The 13,205-nt window shown below is 52.0% G+C and overlaps 5 protein-coding genes across 5 annotated transcripts; 3 read left to right on the top strand and 2 right to left on the bottom strand.

Moving 5' to 3' along the window:
• Nucleotides 1-301: 301 nt before the first annotated feature.
• Nucleotides 302-1,714, top strand: BJX68DRAFT_224649 (lipoate synthase). Its single transcript, XM_071038288.1, has one exon. The coding sequence runs from the start codon at nt 326-328 to the stop codon at nt 1,568-1,570; it is 1,245 nt and encodes a 414-aa protein (XP_070904933.1). The 5' UTR covers nt 302-325; the 3' UTR covers nt 1,571-1,714.
• Nucleotides 1,715-1,736: 22 nt separating this feature from the next.
• BJX68DRAFT_261204 (major facilitator superfamily domain-containing protein) lies at nt 1,737-3,849 on the bottom strand (the record flags this gene model as incomplete). Its single annotated transcript, XM_071044108.1, has 12 exons — nt 1,737-1,875; nt 1,942-2,097; nt 2,176-2,268; nt 2,319-2,345; nt 2,409-2,473; nt 2,535-2,658; nt 2,708-2,852; nt 2,916-3,045; nt 3,109-3,221; nt 3,283-3,495; nt 3,565-3,689; nt 3,743-3,849. The coding sequence occupies 12 exons, from the start codon at nt 3,847-3,849 to the stop codon at nt 1,737-1,739; spliced, it is 1,437 nt and encodes a 478-aa protein (XP_070904932.1).
• Nucleotides 3,850-3,919: 70 nt separating this feature from the next.
• Nucleotides 3,920-6,307, bottom strand: BJX68DRAFT_224648 (phosphoserine phosphatase). Its single transcript, XM_071038287.1, has 3 exons — nt 5,131-6,307; nt 4,825-5,082; nt 3,920-4,765 (listed from the first exon to the last, which is right to left on the bottom strand). The coding sequence occupies exons 1-3, from the start codon at nt 5,977-5,979 to the stop codon at nt 4,451-4,453; spliced, it is 1,422 nt and encodes a 473-aa protein (XP_070904931.1). The 5' UTR covers nt 5,980-6,307; the 3' UTR covers nt 3,920-4,450.
• Nucleotides 6,308-8,312, top strand: met16 (phosphoadenylyl-sulfate reductase (thioredoxin)). Its single transcript, XM_071038286.1, has 3 exons — nt 6,308-6,438; nt 6,507-7,199; nt 7,255-8,312. The coding sequence occupies exons 2-3, from the start codon at nt 7,022-7,024 to the stop codon at nt 7,998-8,000; spliced, it is 924 nt and encodes a 307-aa protein (XP_070904930.1). The 5' UTR covers nt 6,308-6,438; nt 6,507-7,021; the 3' UTR covers nt 8,001-8,312.
• Nucleotides 8,313-10,040: 1,728 nt separating this feature from the next.
• sC (sulfate adenylyltransferase) lies at nt 10,041-13,186 on the top strand. The gene is made up of 7 exons (XM_071038285.1): nt 10,041-10,086; nt 10,139-10,897; nt 10,998-11,025; nt 11,177-11,359; nt 11,571-11,716; nt 11,788-11,857; nt 11,918-13,186. Exons 2-7 carry the CDS (start codon nt 10,729-10,731, stop codon nt 13,044-13,046), a joined length of 1,725 nt encoding a protein of 574 aa, XP_070904929.1. The 5' UTR covers nt 10,041-10,086; nt 10,139-10,728; the 3' UTR covers nt 13,047-13,186.
• Nucleotides 13,187-13,205: the final 19 nt, after the last annotated feature.

The following is a 13,205-nucleotide window of genomic DNA, read 5'->3' as shown; positions in this document are numbered from 1 at the left end:
TTTCCTATGCCTCTTATACTGATAGCGGCTGCTGGACTATGTCCGCCTGTTCAGCTGTAGGTACTTAGCCCCAGCCATAATGTGTAATTAATCGCTAGACATCTGACAATGTGAAACAATATATACCAAGTCGAATGTCAGTATATTCAATGTTTACACTCACTAGCAACCATCAATTCCGACTCATAGATCGGGATTACTCAGCTGTTGCCACCTGAGGCATGAAACCGCCTATTCCGGACTAGTGCAGTCAAGATAACTGTGACGGTTTCCCGCGGAATTCATTCTTCTTGCAAACAACATTGAGCTTCAAGCAATCCTCGCCATGGCCGCTGCGACAAACCGACTGAGAGTACTGTACTCATCATCTAGGGCCGCGGCCTCTCACACAGGGAGCGTTTCCCACCTCACCTCCCGCGGCTACGCAACCACAGATTCCTCCTCCGCCACCGGCGGAGCTTCAACAGCACCCCCAAGGAAACGGACAACATTTACGGACAAGCTCAACACCGGCCCTTCCTTTGCGGACTTTGTCACTGGCGGAAATGACAATGCGCCTCTTGATCCATCCGAATCTTACGCCCTCAAGACCGCAATGGTCGGCCCCGCCGGCCGCAAGAAGGAAATGACCCGCTTGCCGTCATGGCTCAAGACACCAATTCCCGATTCGAAGAACTACCAGCGACTGAAGAAGGACCTCCGAGGATTGAACTTACATACCGTGTGCGAGGAGGCGCGGTGCCCCAACATTTCCGACTGCTGGGGCGGCGGCGACAAGGCCTCCGCTACCGCGACGATCATGCTTATGGGCGATACTTGCACGCGCGGTTGCAGGTTTTGCAGTGTAAAGACCTCCCGGACACCGCCGCCGCTTGATCCACACGAGCCCGAGAATACAGCAGAAGCAATCTCCAGATGGGGTCTGGGTTATGTGGTGTTGACGACTGTTGATCGAGACGACCTTGTCGATGGTGGCGCTCGCCATTTCGCCGAAACCGTGATCAAAATCAAGCAAAAGGCCCCGAATATTCTAGTGGAATGCTTGACCGGCGACTATGCTGGGGATACAGAAATGGTTGCTCTCATGGCTCGGTCCGGCCTTGATGTGTACGCCCACAACGTCGAGACTGTCGAGGCCTTAACGCCGTATGTCCGTGACCGCCGGGCCACATTCCAGCAGTCACTCCGTGTCCTCGACGCTGCGAAGAAGACCACCCCGTCGCTCATTACAAAGACCTCGCTCATGCTTGGGCTTGGTGAGACTGAAGACCAGCTCTGGGATGCGTTACGCCAGCTGCGGGCTGTCAATGTCGACGTCGTCACATTTGGTCAGTACATGCGGCCGACCAAGCGACACATGGCTGTTCATGAGTATGTTACGCCGGATCAGTTCGAGCTGTGGCGCCAGCGTGCTCTCGAGATGGGCTTCCTCTACTGTGCGTCGGGTCCTCTGGTCCGGAGCAGCTACAAGGCAGGAGAGGCATTCATTGAGAATGTGCTGAAGAAGAGGCGGACTGGAGCTCCGGGGCAGGCTCTGGGAGAGACTCTCTCCGCTGATGCAACTCGGTGATTGCCCTAATCTTTAGGCTTTTTTTTTCAACATTCTCGGCGCAGGGTATAGGCATTACTGGCTCTTGGTTGTATAAAGATTTCTCACTAGATATATGTTAATAGCGCAGTTCAACACAAATCAATTTGACTCGAACCCATCAAATCTTATCCTTCGCCCTTCTACTCTATGGAGCATATCTAAACCCCTCCACTCCCTCCAATGCAGCAATCTGCCCTTCATCCGCCAACCGATTTCGACGACGAAGATACATAGACATGCTAAACGTCCCAACCGTGTACAGCATCTGCATCGCAATCGTGCTCCTGTTGCGATGAGCGAGTTAGCCTGTCCTCTTCTTTATCCACATTATACATCGATAATATACATACCACATCCCCGGAAGATACATCGGTGCATCCTGTGCACGGAAAATCGTGCTCCCTGTAACACCTCCCGCAGCACCAACGGCAATCATCGCCGCAGACACGACGCCCTTCCGTACTGGCTGCGCGGTCTGGTTTTGGCCGTAGGCTAGGGTTGCGGGACTAACTCGTGGCGTCAGCACTAGTCAGTGCTTGGATTGTATATGCTGGAGTTTATTTGTAATGGGATGGGAGACGTACACGTTTGCTTGCGTGCCGAAGACGGCGAGGAAGGTTCCGAAGTAGCGGACCCCGGGGGGCACAGCGTAGAGGGTTATTAGGAGGCCGACGACGCTAAGGGGTTTTCAGCAGTGAGGGGTCTAGGAGGGATAGGTGGTACATACGCGGTCACTGACTGGGTGCATAGAATGCTAGATGGTGTTTAGTCAATAGCCGTAGGAGTGTAGTGTTAATGGGCTGGGCGCTTCACGTACACCCATCGAACGCGGAATTTATCGGAGATCCAGGCCATGAGGAGGCTAAGGACGACAGCAACTAACTATTCGGCAGGTCAGATTAGACAGTGACGACTACAAGCATGAGAAGTTCTGAAAACATACATAAGGCGGGCTAGTCAGAACCTGAGCAAGAGCATAGGTAAAGCCCATTCCCTCTCTCAGGATGATGGGCATGAAGAATGCTAGCGAGTATACGCTTGATGCGCAGATAAAGTATTGCAGTGCACTGGCTAGCATCAGCGAGCCTGCTTGATACTCGGTCTCTATGAACTCACTAGAACCCTAGCTTCCAATCCATCAGATAGACTAGACTCTGTTTGACAGTGATATGCTCATACTCTCGGCCACCGTGTTGGTTGGCGATTCTGGTAAGGGCAATTTGCTTCTCGCGACTGCTTAACCAGCTTGCCTTTTCGGGGACTTTATATTGGGATGGTTAGCCGAGGGCAAGGTGGTTAGGGTTAGGCCAGGCAGGAGCCTTACATTGTCCGAGAGTGAAGATGGCGATGAACCCTGCAGCGATCGTGACTGCACCTTCGATAATGAAGATCCACCTCCAGCCTTGTCGGTATATTCCATCACCCGCTCGAATCAGAGAGAGGCCGTATGCGATCTATGTCAATTGTCAGCATCACAAGTCAATCTTGAGTGTCAGTGGGTAGTTGAGAGAACATACAATGCCACCAAACCCCGACGCGAACAACGAGGCCATGTAGAAGATAGAGACTCGCCTCGCCGTTTCATACGTTCTGTACCAGGACGAGATGATGAACACGGCACCGGGGAACACTTAGGTCTTCTGTCAGCCTGTCGTGGTTTCAAAAGAGGGCCGTGTGTTTGGTAGACTCACATCCAGCCTCAAACGCTCCGAGCAAAATCCGCAGTATAGCAAGAGGGACCCAATGCCGGACAAATCCCATTCCGAGAACACATACGCCCCAGGCGATGATAAGGCCACTAAGCCATATTCTGGCGCCGATGCGCCGGATGACGAGGTTCGAGGGGAGCTCGAAGAGGGCGTACGGGACGAAGAAGAGGAGGAGGGCGATGTTATACCGGGCACCTGGAAGAGGAAGCGTGGTAAGATACTGTACATTGAAGACTAGTGGGAGTGGCCTGGAACAACACATACCTACGCTTAGCTCCAGATCCTGGGCCATGCCTGCAATATAGGCTGAGGATATGTTGGTCCGGTCCAGCAGCGAGAGGGCGAATACGACGCATAGCACTGGGAGGACATGCCAGTCGATTCTCTTTCTTTTGGAAGTCAGCGGCAAATATTGTACTCGCTCCTGGCATCGAAGTCATACACGAGTGCTCTCTCCTCCGAGTCACTCCAATCCTGCGTATTGGTTCCCGAAACAGCCTGCTGCTCAGCCTCCTCCAGATGGTAGGCGTTGGCGTCTTTATCTGCCATAGTGAGCACAATGATTGCATGCAAATAGTATAGACTAATTCCTGCTTATTCTACGCGGTGACATGTTGTTGCTTTTTAAGAATTCAAAACACTCTGCTCCGCTCTTTGCGTGACATAGCCTTGGGCCGAGGGCAACCCCTCTCCAAAGGATAACCTGCTAGCGGGGAACAACTTGGCGTAAAAGGCTTTTTGGATGTGAATGCCGTATCTAAGATCATCAAGTGATGGAATCTTGAGTCTGGACCTAACCGGTGTACTTCTCCCCCGCAATCGAAGCCCTTGTCCTCCAACTTAGGGCAACGGCAGCCGGCGGGCCCAATCGGGTCATTCTCAACCTTTGGCGTTACCCTCGGATCAAATAATCTGGTCTTTGTCTTCTTTGACTATAGCATGTTTATGTTTGAATCGTGTTACACCAACGCTAGGTTACAGCCGGTTCCGTATTCGACGGTTCGTTTCGACGTCCTGAACAGCATATCCAAATACATGTACAGGCAAGAACTGAGATAATATGAAGAAGATATGAAGGTTGGCTAGCCGCGCCCAAGCGGGAAGCGAAGGAGAAGAATCTCCTGCTCTACAGGAAGATGTCTTATTGAACCTAGGCGATGAGCTCCTGGATTTCATCATTGCCCAAACCAAAAAGGTAGAGAATGTCCAGGAGGCTTTCGCTGTTGAGGCGAGTGGGTGCCTCGAGCTGAACCTTGCTCTTGGCCTTAAATGCAACACCAAGCCCAGCAGCGTGAAGCATGAGCAAGTCATTCGCGCCATCGCCCACGGCTACGGTTTGCACAATGTCAACTCCGTTCTCCGCTGCGATGGAGTGGAGCAGAGAACGTTTTTGGTTCGCATCAATGATTGGATAGGTTGGGACAAGTTTGCCCGTCAAGGTCTGCGATGTGGGATCAATCTCGAGCTGGGAAATATGTGAGCTCACATCGACAAGGGCAATGTTGAGGGGACGCGTATACATACATGGTTTGCATGGGCGTAGTCGATACCAAGCTCACCAGCCAGCCACTCCGCAAGTGGTTGGAACCCACCACTGAGGACTGCGAGCTTGCAGCCAAGCTTCTTGAGTCCTTTGCACAGTTCCCTGGCGCCAGGAGCGATAGTGATGACGGATTTCAGCTTTTCAAATACATCCGCGGGGACTCCCTTCAGGAGGCTAACTCGCTCCTTGAGCGATGCGGAAAAGTCAAGCTCGCCATTCATCGCACGTTCGGTAATTTCCTATCAATATTAGAGCCGGCACACTGGGCTGAGCTTTGAGATACGAACAGAAACTTCCTTCTCAACTCCAATAAATCTGGCTATCTCATCAATCACTTCGTTCTGAATCAAAGTGCTGTCCATGTCGAAGACAACCAATCGCTTATGTTTGCGGAAAACACTCTCCTTTTGCAGCACAACTTCCACGTTCCATTCCCTTTCAAAACGCCAGATGCTTTCGTGCTTCCGCAGATCCGCAAATGTGAGATAATCTGGGTTTGGTGGTGGGGAGAACGTAACCTCCACGACGCGAGGCTGATCATGTTGGTCGAGACAGCGGTGGGAGGTGTTCATGCGATGGTACGGGGTAGGAAGAGATTCGATGATTTGAAGAAAGTTTGTCAGGCACAGCTGTGACACATACGGGCCGTATAGGTGATCAAGTGGCTCGGGCTCCGGTGCCGGTGGTTCGCGCGGGATCTTCTCAATATCGAGGGTCGGAGCCGAACCGACAGGAACCGTGGGGTGTGGAAGCTTATCCCCGGGTCGAGCATTGGGGGAGGAATCGGGATGAACGTGGGGATGGACTGGCTCGGAAGACTTGTAAAATAATGTTGCGACCAGCTTTGGGGTACCCTGAGGGAGAAGACCTTCCTGGTGATGGAAGATGCTGTGGATGATGCCACTCTCGGTCACCCTCTTAGGATCGGGACTGATGGGATTTGCATTTCGGGAAATGGCCGATGGCGGAGACTCATTAAGGTTGCCGAGCACATTTCCTATGGTTTGGGTAACGGTAGCGGGGGCGGGAGCAGGGGGTTTGTATTGCTGGTGGTCATGGATGAAAGAGCTGCTCGAGAAGCTCTGGCGCAGGACAGGACGGGCCGGACGAGATCCCGCGGGGTTGGGTGATGACATCTCGCAAAGCTTATGCAAGAGTGTGGGGGAACGAGGGGGTCAATGAAGGACAATAGGAAGATGGCACAAGTGCGCGGGGTTCAACGAGGCCCGCGCGTGGGGGAAAAGAGTCCCTCTGATAGCGCGAGAACGGGATGCAGGTGAGAAGCGCAAGAAATCCAGACGCTCGTCAGAATCAAGAGATTCGAGACTCAAACCTGCCATGTCCTGCATTGATCGACGGCACGTGGGAATATCGTGCCTCAGGCTCTCTGCAAAGCCCACGTGCTCTCCGCCTGGCAGAAAGGCAACCGTCCCAAACTCTTCACCCGCAACTCCTATCCAGCCAAGTGGGGGTTGTCTTCCAGAATCCAGCCTGGGAGATGAGTCCCCTCAGGTATCTACAACATCGTCGGGATGACATCCGACTTCCAGGTGTGCAGCTTGGACAAGGAAATTATCCTTACTAATCTGTGAAATGTAACTAACTATGTAACTATTGTTCTCATCTCCTCTTTCGTCACTGATAGCTAATCACCATTATTCAGTGTCATCAGGCTCAACAAAGGGATAACCCCTGCCTCCGCTTCTGCGCCGTAACAGACGATTTATAATCGAGCCTCGACGATGCGACCTGTTTTCTCCGAGGGCATTTCGCCCGGTTTCCAGGGCCATGTCGGAGCGGGTGGATTTCTCATCACCCTGATGAAAATCACGTGATCGATGGCGTGCTCTCTGCTTGATCTGAGAGGATCAAACTTTTCACAACTAGCCTCAATATGATTGCCACTATACTAAACACGACAGGCGGTCACAAAAATGTCGTGCTCGAGGCCGGCAGAATTAATCGGCATGTATGAGGGACGAAAGGCAGCGAAAAAGGCGGCTCCATTGCCGATGATGTCGTGATTGCCCTTGTCTGCTCGTTTTTCTATATCAGACGGGCCATTGGCACTTTTTCCCCTCTCTACACAATCCCACTCCCCCGCCAGAGCATCACATCATCCCACAATTCCCCTAAACACGGCACTGCACACACACCCTTCCGGTTGTGTAAGTCGATATGCCAGCCAAGATGCATTCCAACTACCCCTCCGACACTGAGACCACGGATTTGAGGGATTCTACAGAGTCCGGCTATGTTAGTGGGGGCTCAAGCGACGACTATCTCCCCGAAATCGTCTTCACCAAGCCGCATCTGCAATTCCTCAACAGACAGCTTCAATTCCTCGAGCCTCAAGGTTGGTGCCCTTCTGCCTTACTAGAGTTCATGGGTCTCTGGCTAACAACCCGAAGATGTCCTCAGATGGTGTGTCACCTCGCTTCCTCACTTGTACCAGACCACCGCCTTTGGTCTGACAGGCCTCGTGATCATGGACATGCTTTCCAAACTGTCCATTCCACGCCCTCAAATGGTCAACCTTATCTTCCTCGACACTCTGCACCACTTCCCAGAGACCCTCACCCTTGTCGACAAGGTCCGCAAGAGGTACCCTCATCAACACATTCATGTTTACAAGCCTCAAGGCGCCGAAACCGAGGAGGAGTTTGCCAAGAAGCACGGTGCTAAACTCTGGGAAACGGATGACCAGCTCTATGACTGGGTCGCCAAGGTGGAACCGGCTCAACGTGCATACCGTGAACTGAACGTCCATGCTGTCCTGACTGGACGTCGACGCAGTCAGGGAGGCAAGCGTGGAGATCTTGACATAATTGAGGTCGACGAGGCCGGCCTGATCAAAATCAACCCACTCGCCAACTGGAATTTCGACCAAGTCAAGCAATACGTCAAGGAAAACGACCTACCATACAACGAGCTTCTGGACAAGGGCTACAAAAGCATTGGTGATTACCACTCTACGCAACCTGTGAAAGAGAACGAAGATGAGCGTTCCGGCCGCTGGAAGGGTCAAGCAAAGACAGAGTGCGGTATCCACAACCCTCGATCCAAGTACGCTCAGTACCTTATGGAGATGGAGCGCAAGCGACAGGAGGAGGCCCTGTCTCAAGCACTGCAGAACCAGCTCACAACCGCCCAATAAGTATTGGGTTATGGTCGTATTTTGCATTGCACTGGCGTTTCCACTTGGTGTTCCCGTTCTAGCGAGTTTACATGCAGTGTCTTTTACTTCATCGGCGCAGTTATGGACATAATGTTGTTACGATTGTTTGAAAGATTGTTTTTTTTGGGGGGGGGCGGACGTTCTCAAAAGCATTTTCATGCCAATCACTCTTCCCACATGAGGGTTTTGTACAGAAAAAAGTGACGCATGGAGCAATCTTCAGTACCATAATACGATACAGAATTATAGAAACGTCAGATTTCTCAGGCCTTTTTCCTATTTAGATGATCGCTGCTCAGTCATTGTGGCATATCCTCGCCAAAGCCAGTGGGGCAACGAGGGTTTCCAGAAAGCTTCCAGCCAGAACCTGAGCCTTGCGAAGCATTATTGGTCGCGCAAATGAAAAGGCAGACGAAGGCAAACGTCCGTGCCAGCATCAACCCCTCTTCTCAGACCCCTGAACCCTGCCCAGGAGAACTGATGTCCGCTCCAATCATGTTCGTTGAGGACAAGTAGCATCGAATGGACTCTAGTTTACTTGAGAACAATAATGGCAAGCAGACTGACTGTTTTCAGGGCGGAGTGTTGTCGTGCTGTCAGAAGCGCGAGAAAGAGGTCCAAAAATACCAGTCATCGCAAAAACCTGGCTTGGTCTACCTGCCAATAGAACACCGCGCTATTCATCACCACGATGATCATTTGTTTCTGCCCAGATAGCTATTTAACTTTGGTCCACGAAAAGTCAGTGCCCTTCGCAACCAGGCTTAGTTTCTACTCGTAGGAGGACATCCCTTCATGCTCCGTGTCGTACCCAGAGTAGGCCCAAGCACGTCAAAGCTGTGCAAATGTCGTAATGAAGCAATGACCCCGTATTTCTCCGATGCGGCCACCAGTCTGGCCGCTGTGGTCATACTTTCGCAAGGCAACGACCGAAAGCCAATATCGCAAGGCTCGGCGAATTTGTCGTGATCGAATCGATGATCAAGTCTTGGCTTTAGGTCTAGCCATTTGGCTGAGCCGCTGAAGAGGCTAAGGGATATAAACTTGCGGAGTAATAAAATCGCAATTTGTTTGTGCGATTGCACCACCTCGAGGCGCTGGCGCTCCCGCGCTTAAAGTCAGTGTGGGGAGAACCGCAGATCACTGCTAGATCGATTCTTATCAATCTTATCAATCTCTTGGCATATTGTTCTTCGTCGTTCTACCCTGGTAGGCTTTAGTGCTGTGATTGAATCAAAGCATCTTATGTTACCAAGTAGTGCTGAAACCAACACAATGCGCTTAACAAATCACGAGATAATGTTCCCATAAGCGGCGCAAAAGAGCGGCACAGGAAGAGCCCGGCGGGCCTCCCATAGGTACCAACTTTGAAGCGTCGATAGCAGCCTGCAGCAGGCTCAAACGCATCTTACGCCACTTGATGGTTCCCTGAAATTTACTTTACCCCTGAAAGCATGGGAGCCTGTGGGATAGCTCCACTTTTGGTCCCTCAGTGCTAAAGGTTCAAGAATCGACAGGGAAAGGGGTAGACGGCCAGAGATAGAAATAGGACAATTGAAGCATCAATGGAGGGAGTTACGGCGCCGACCACGCTAACTTTACCTTGTAAAGAGTTTAAACCCGCTAAATAGCCCTATTGAGGCATCGAGGCTCCCAACCGGAGTTCCAAAACAATTGAGCAAGATTAGTAGGCAATTAGTAGGCGAACCGCGAGCAGCTGCTGGCTAAGATGTGCTACAAGCCTTAGACACTTTAAAAGAGCTTACGTCGCCAACAATGCCAAGAGAGAATATTCAGGTATATACAGAGCAGATGCAAATCGCTGACTGTCCGGCTCCAAAGACCACACGACATCTTCCCTTGGGGGTTGACCAGCAAGCTCCAAACAGGATTCATTCGAGGGGAAATGAGCCAAGAGCAGCTATACCTAAATAAGTTTAGCGCGCACGCCATCGACGGCCGGGATTGCGATATCTTATTGCTTGCAAAACTTCGCATCGTCTCTGCTGTCAAACGCTTGCCCTGTTTCAAAAGTGTAGGAAGCTCGCAGCCTTTTATAAAACAGGTTACAGAGCCCCCACGGACTTGCATAGTTGCTTTTTCTAACGCCTTGGAAGGCTAGATACCATTTCCTGCAGCGTGCAGTGTGCACATGTCCAAATTATCATCATTGGCCAGGAGCTTCAATATCCTCATCTTGTCGAAACTGATGATACCAAGGTAGTATCCTCCATGCTGACGACGATAATCTTCCCCCTGAAAATCATGGCCATCAAAGACGGGATCCTGGGGTTATCTGTAGGCTCAGCATTTGATTACATGTTCTCTAGCAGCCGCGTTGCTCTAGTTTCAGAGGTTCGAGTGTGCGTAATGATGGAATAACCTTGGACCAAGAGTATACGTAGACCCTCCGACCATCCACGCTGTGACGCTGCACTTCCCCACCCCGAAAATCCATCGCGACAGTCTCTTTGGCTAGACATGATCAATGTAGTAATAATCGTTCTCCTGAATTTGTCAATCTCTGGTTCCGCACGTTTTCCGCCCAGGTGGCTCGGCCTTTTTTCTCCATCTCCTTAAAATGGGAGTCTCCCTCGCATTCTTGCCCCTCATCGCCTTCCCATCTTTTTTTGCATTCCACCTCCCTCCTTCCTGCTGCTTCACCTTCTCTTTCAATTCCCGTTTTTGAAAGCGCAGCTCATACAAAATGGCCAACCCTCCTCACGGTGGTATCCTGAAGGATCTCCTCGCCCGCGATGCTCCCCGCAGAGGCGAGCTCGAGGCTGAGGCCGAGACGCTCCCCGCAATCGTCCTCACTGAGCGCCAGCTGTGCGATCTGGAATTGATCATGAACGGTGGCTTCAGTCCTCTCGAGGGTACGTTGACAATTGCGACTTGACCTTGATTTGGTGGCACAGCGGAGTTGTGCCCCGCTTCACTGCTTCCTCGAGAATTTACAACTAACGCGCGCTGCAGGTTTCATGAACCAGAAGGACTACGATGGGTATGTTTCCCTCTTCTCACGCTTTCAAATTCTGTTACACAATGCGCTGCTGTTCTTGAACGGGGATACGCTCTGAATTGACGTCGTCGTGGAAAGAGTATGCGCAAGCTATTTGAACTTTTTGCTAATGCTGGGGGTTTGTTTCGTTTAGTGTCGTCGCCGACTGCCGACTCGCCGACGGCAACGTTTTCTCCATGCCCATTACTCTAGACGCTTCAAAGGAGGCCATCGATGAGGCCGGACTCAAGCCTGGCTCTCGTGTTACCCTGCGCGATTTCCGTGACGACCGCAACCTTGCCATTCTCACAATCGAAGACATCTACCGCCCTGATAAGTGAGTTTTTCGAGCTTTCCATTCTTTTCCGAATCTGGCACATGCACATTCTCGCCCTTGGCAATTGTCGTGAGATGCAACATCAGTCATTGGCTTGGGATCTCGCCGAGATCGGACTTGCAGAATTGCGCTTCGCCAAGAGCCCTAGGCGCATCGGCTCCGTCTTAGAATCCAATGACGTGATTTGCTAACCGCATTTTTTTTTGTATAGGGAGAAGGAGGCCAAGCTTGTCTTTGGTGGTGATCCAGAGCACCCCGCTATCAAGGTCCTGAACACTAAGATCCATGAATACTACATTGGTGGAAAGCTTGAGGCTATCAACAAGCTGAACCATTACGACTATGTGGGCCTCCGCTGTATGTTTCGACAGGCCCCTCCGCCGAGGAAAGACGCAAGAAAAAGTAAAGCTAACGCAATCGTTCTCTAGACACCCCCGCGGAGCTTCGTATCCACTTCGACAAGCTCGGCTGGTCCCGAGTTGTCGCTTTCCAAACCAGGTTTGTCTTGACTTGTTCGAGCTGCAGATACAGAAATGGCGTGACTCACACTGTCTACAGAAACCCTATGCACAGAGCTCACCGTGAGTTGACCGTCCGTGCTGCACGTGCCCGTCAGGCCAATGTCCTCATCCACCCTGTCGTTGGTCTGACCAAGCCCGGTGACATTGACCACTTCACCCGTGTCCGCGCCTACCAGGCCCTTCTCCCTCGCTACCCCAACGGTATGGCAGTTCTCGGTCTCTTGCCCCTCGCTATGCGTATGGGTGGCCCCCGTGAGGCTATCTGGCACGCGATCATCCGTAAGAACCACGGTGCGACCCACTTCATTGTCGGTCGTGACCACGCCGGTCCCGGTAAGAACTCCAAGGGTGAGGAGTTCTACGGTCCTTATGACGCTCAGCACGCCGTCGAGAAGTACCGCGAAGAGCTGGGCATCGAGGTTGTCGAGTTCCAGCAGGTGACCTACCTGCCTGATACCGATGAGTACAAGCCCAAGGACCAAGTTCCGGCTGGTGTCAAGACCCTCGACATCTCCGGTACCGAGCTCCGCAACCGTCTCCGCACCGGTGCTCACATTCCCGAGTGGTTCTCTTACCCCGAAGTCGTCAAGATCCTCCGGGAATCCAGCCCTCCCCGCGCCACTCAGGGTTTCACCATCTTCCTTACCGGTTACCAGAATTCCGGCAAGGATGCCATTGCCCGTGCTTTGCAGGTTACCCTCAACCAGCAGGGTGGACGCTCTGTCACTCTCCTCCTTGGTGACACTGTCCGCCACGAGCTCTCGTCCGAGCTTGGCTTTAGCCGCGAGGACCGTCACACCAACATCCAGCGTATCGCTTTCGTTGCCGGTGAACTGACCCGCGCCGGTGCTGCCGTCATTGCTGCCCCCATTGCTCCCTACGAGCATTCCCGCAAGGCTGCTCGTGAGGCTGTGCAGGGTACTGGCGGCTCTTTCTTCCTGGTCCACGTCGCTACTCCTCTTGAATACTGCGAGAAGACTGACAAGCGCGGTATCTATGCCAAGGCTCGCCGCGGCGAGATCAAGGGCTTCACCGGTGTCGATGACCCCTATGAGGCTCCCACCAATGCCAACCTGGTCGTCGATGTCTCCAAGCAGAGCGTTCGCTCCATTGTTCACGAGATCATCCTTCTTCTCGAGAGCGAGGGCTACTTTGAGCGTCTGTAAATGTTTTTCTTATGTTCTAATTTCCTTTGTTTGATGCGATATAAAGATGAAGCTCTGGGATCGGATTGGTTTGGTTATGGGTACAATTATAGACCGGTTGAATGCCATCATAATGGATTGATTATGATCTTCGAACGACGAGGCCTTGCGTTGTAGACA

The sequence above is a fragment of the Aspergillus pseudodeflectus genome (genome assembly GCF_044049435.1).
Source record: "Aspergillus pseudodeflectus strain CBS 756.74 chromosome Unknown BJX68scaffold_2, whole genome shotgun sequence".
NCBI classification, from domain to species: Eukaryota; Fungi; Ascomycota; class Eurotiomycetes; order Eurotiales; family Aspergillaceae; genus Aspergillus; species Aspergillus pseudodeflectus.
Note: the sequence above shows the minus strand (reverse complement) of the source record. Positions and strands in the feature narration are given on the sequence as shown.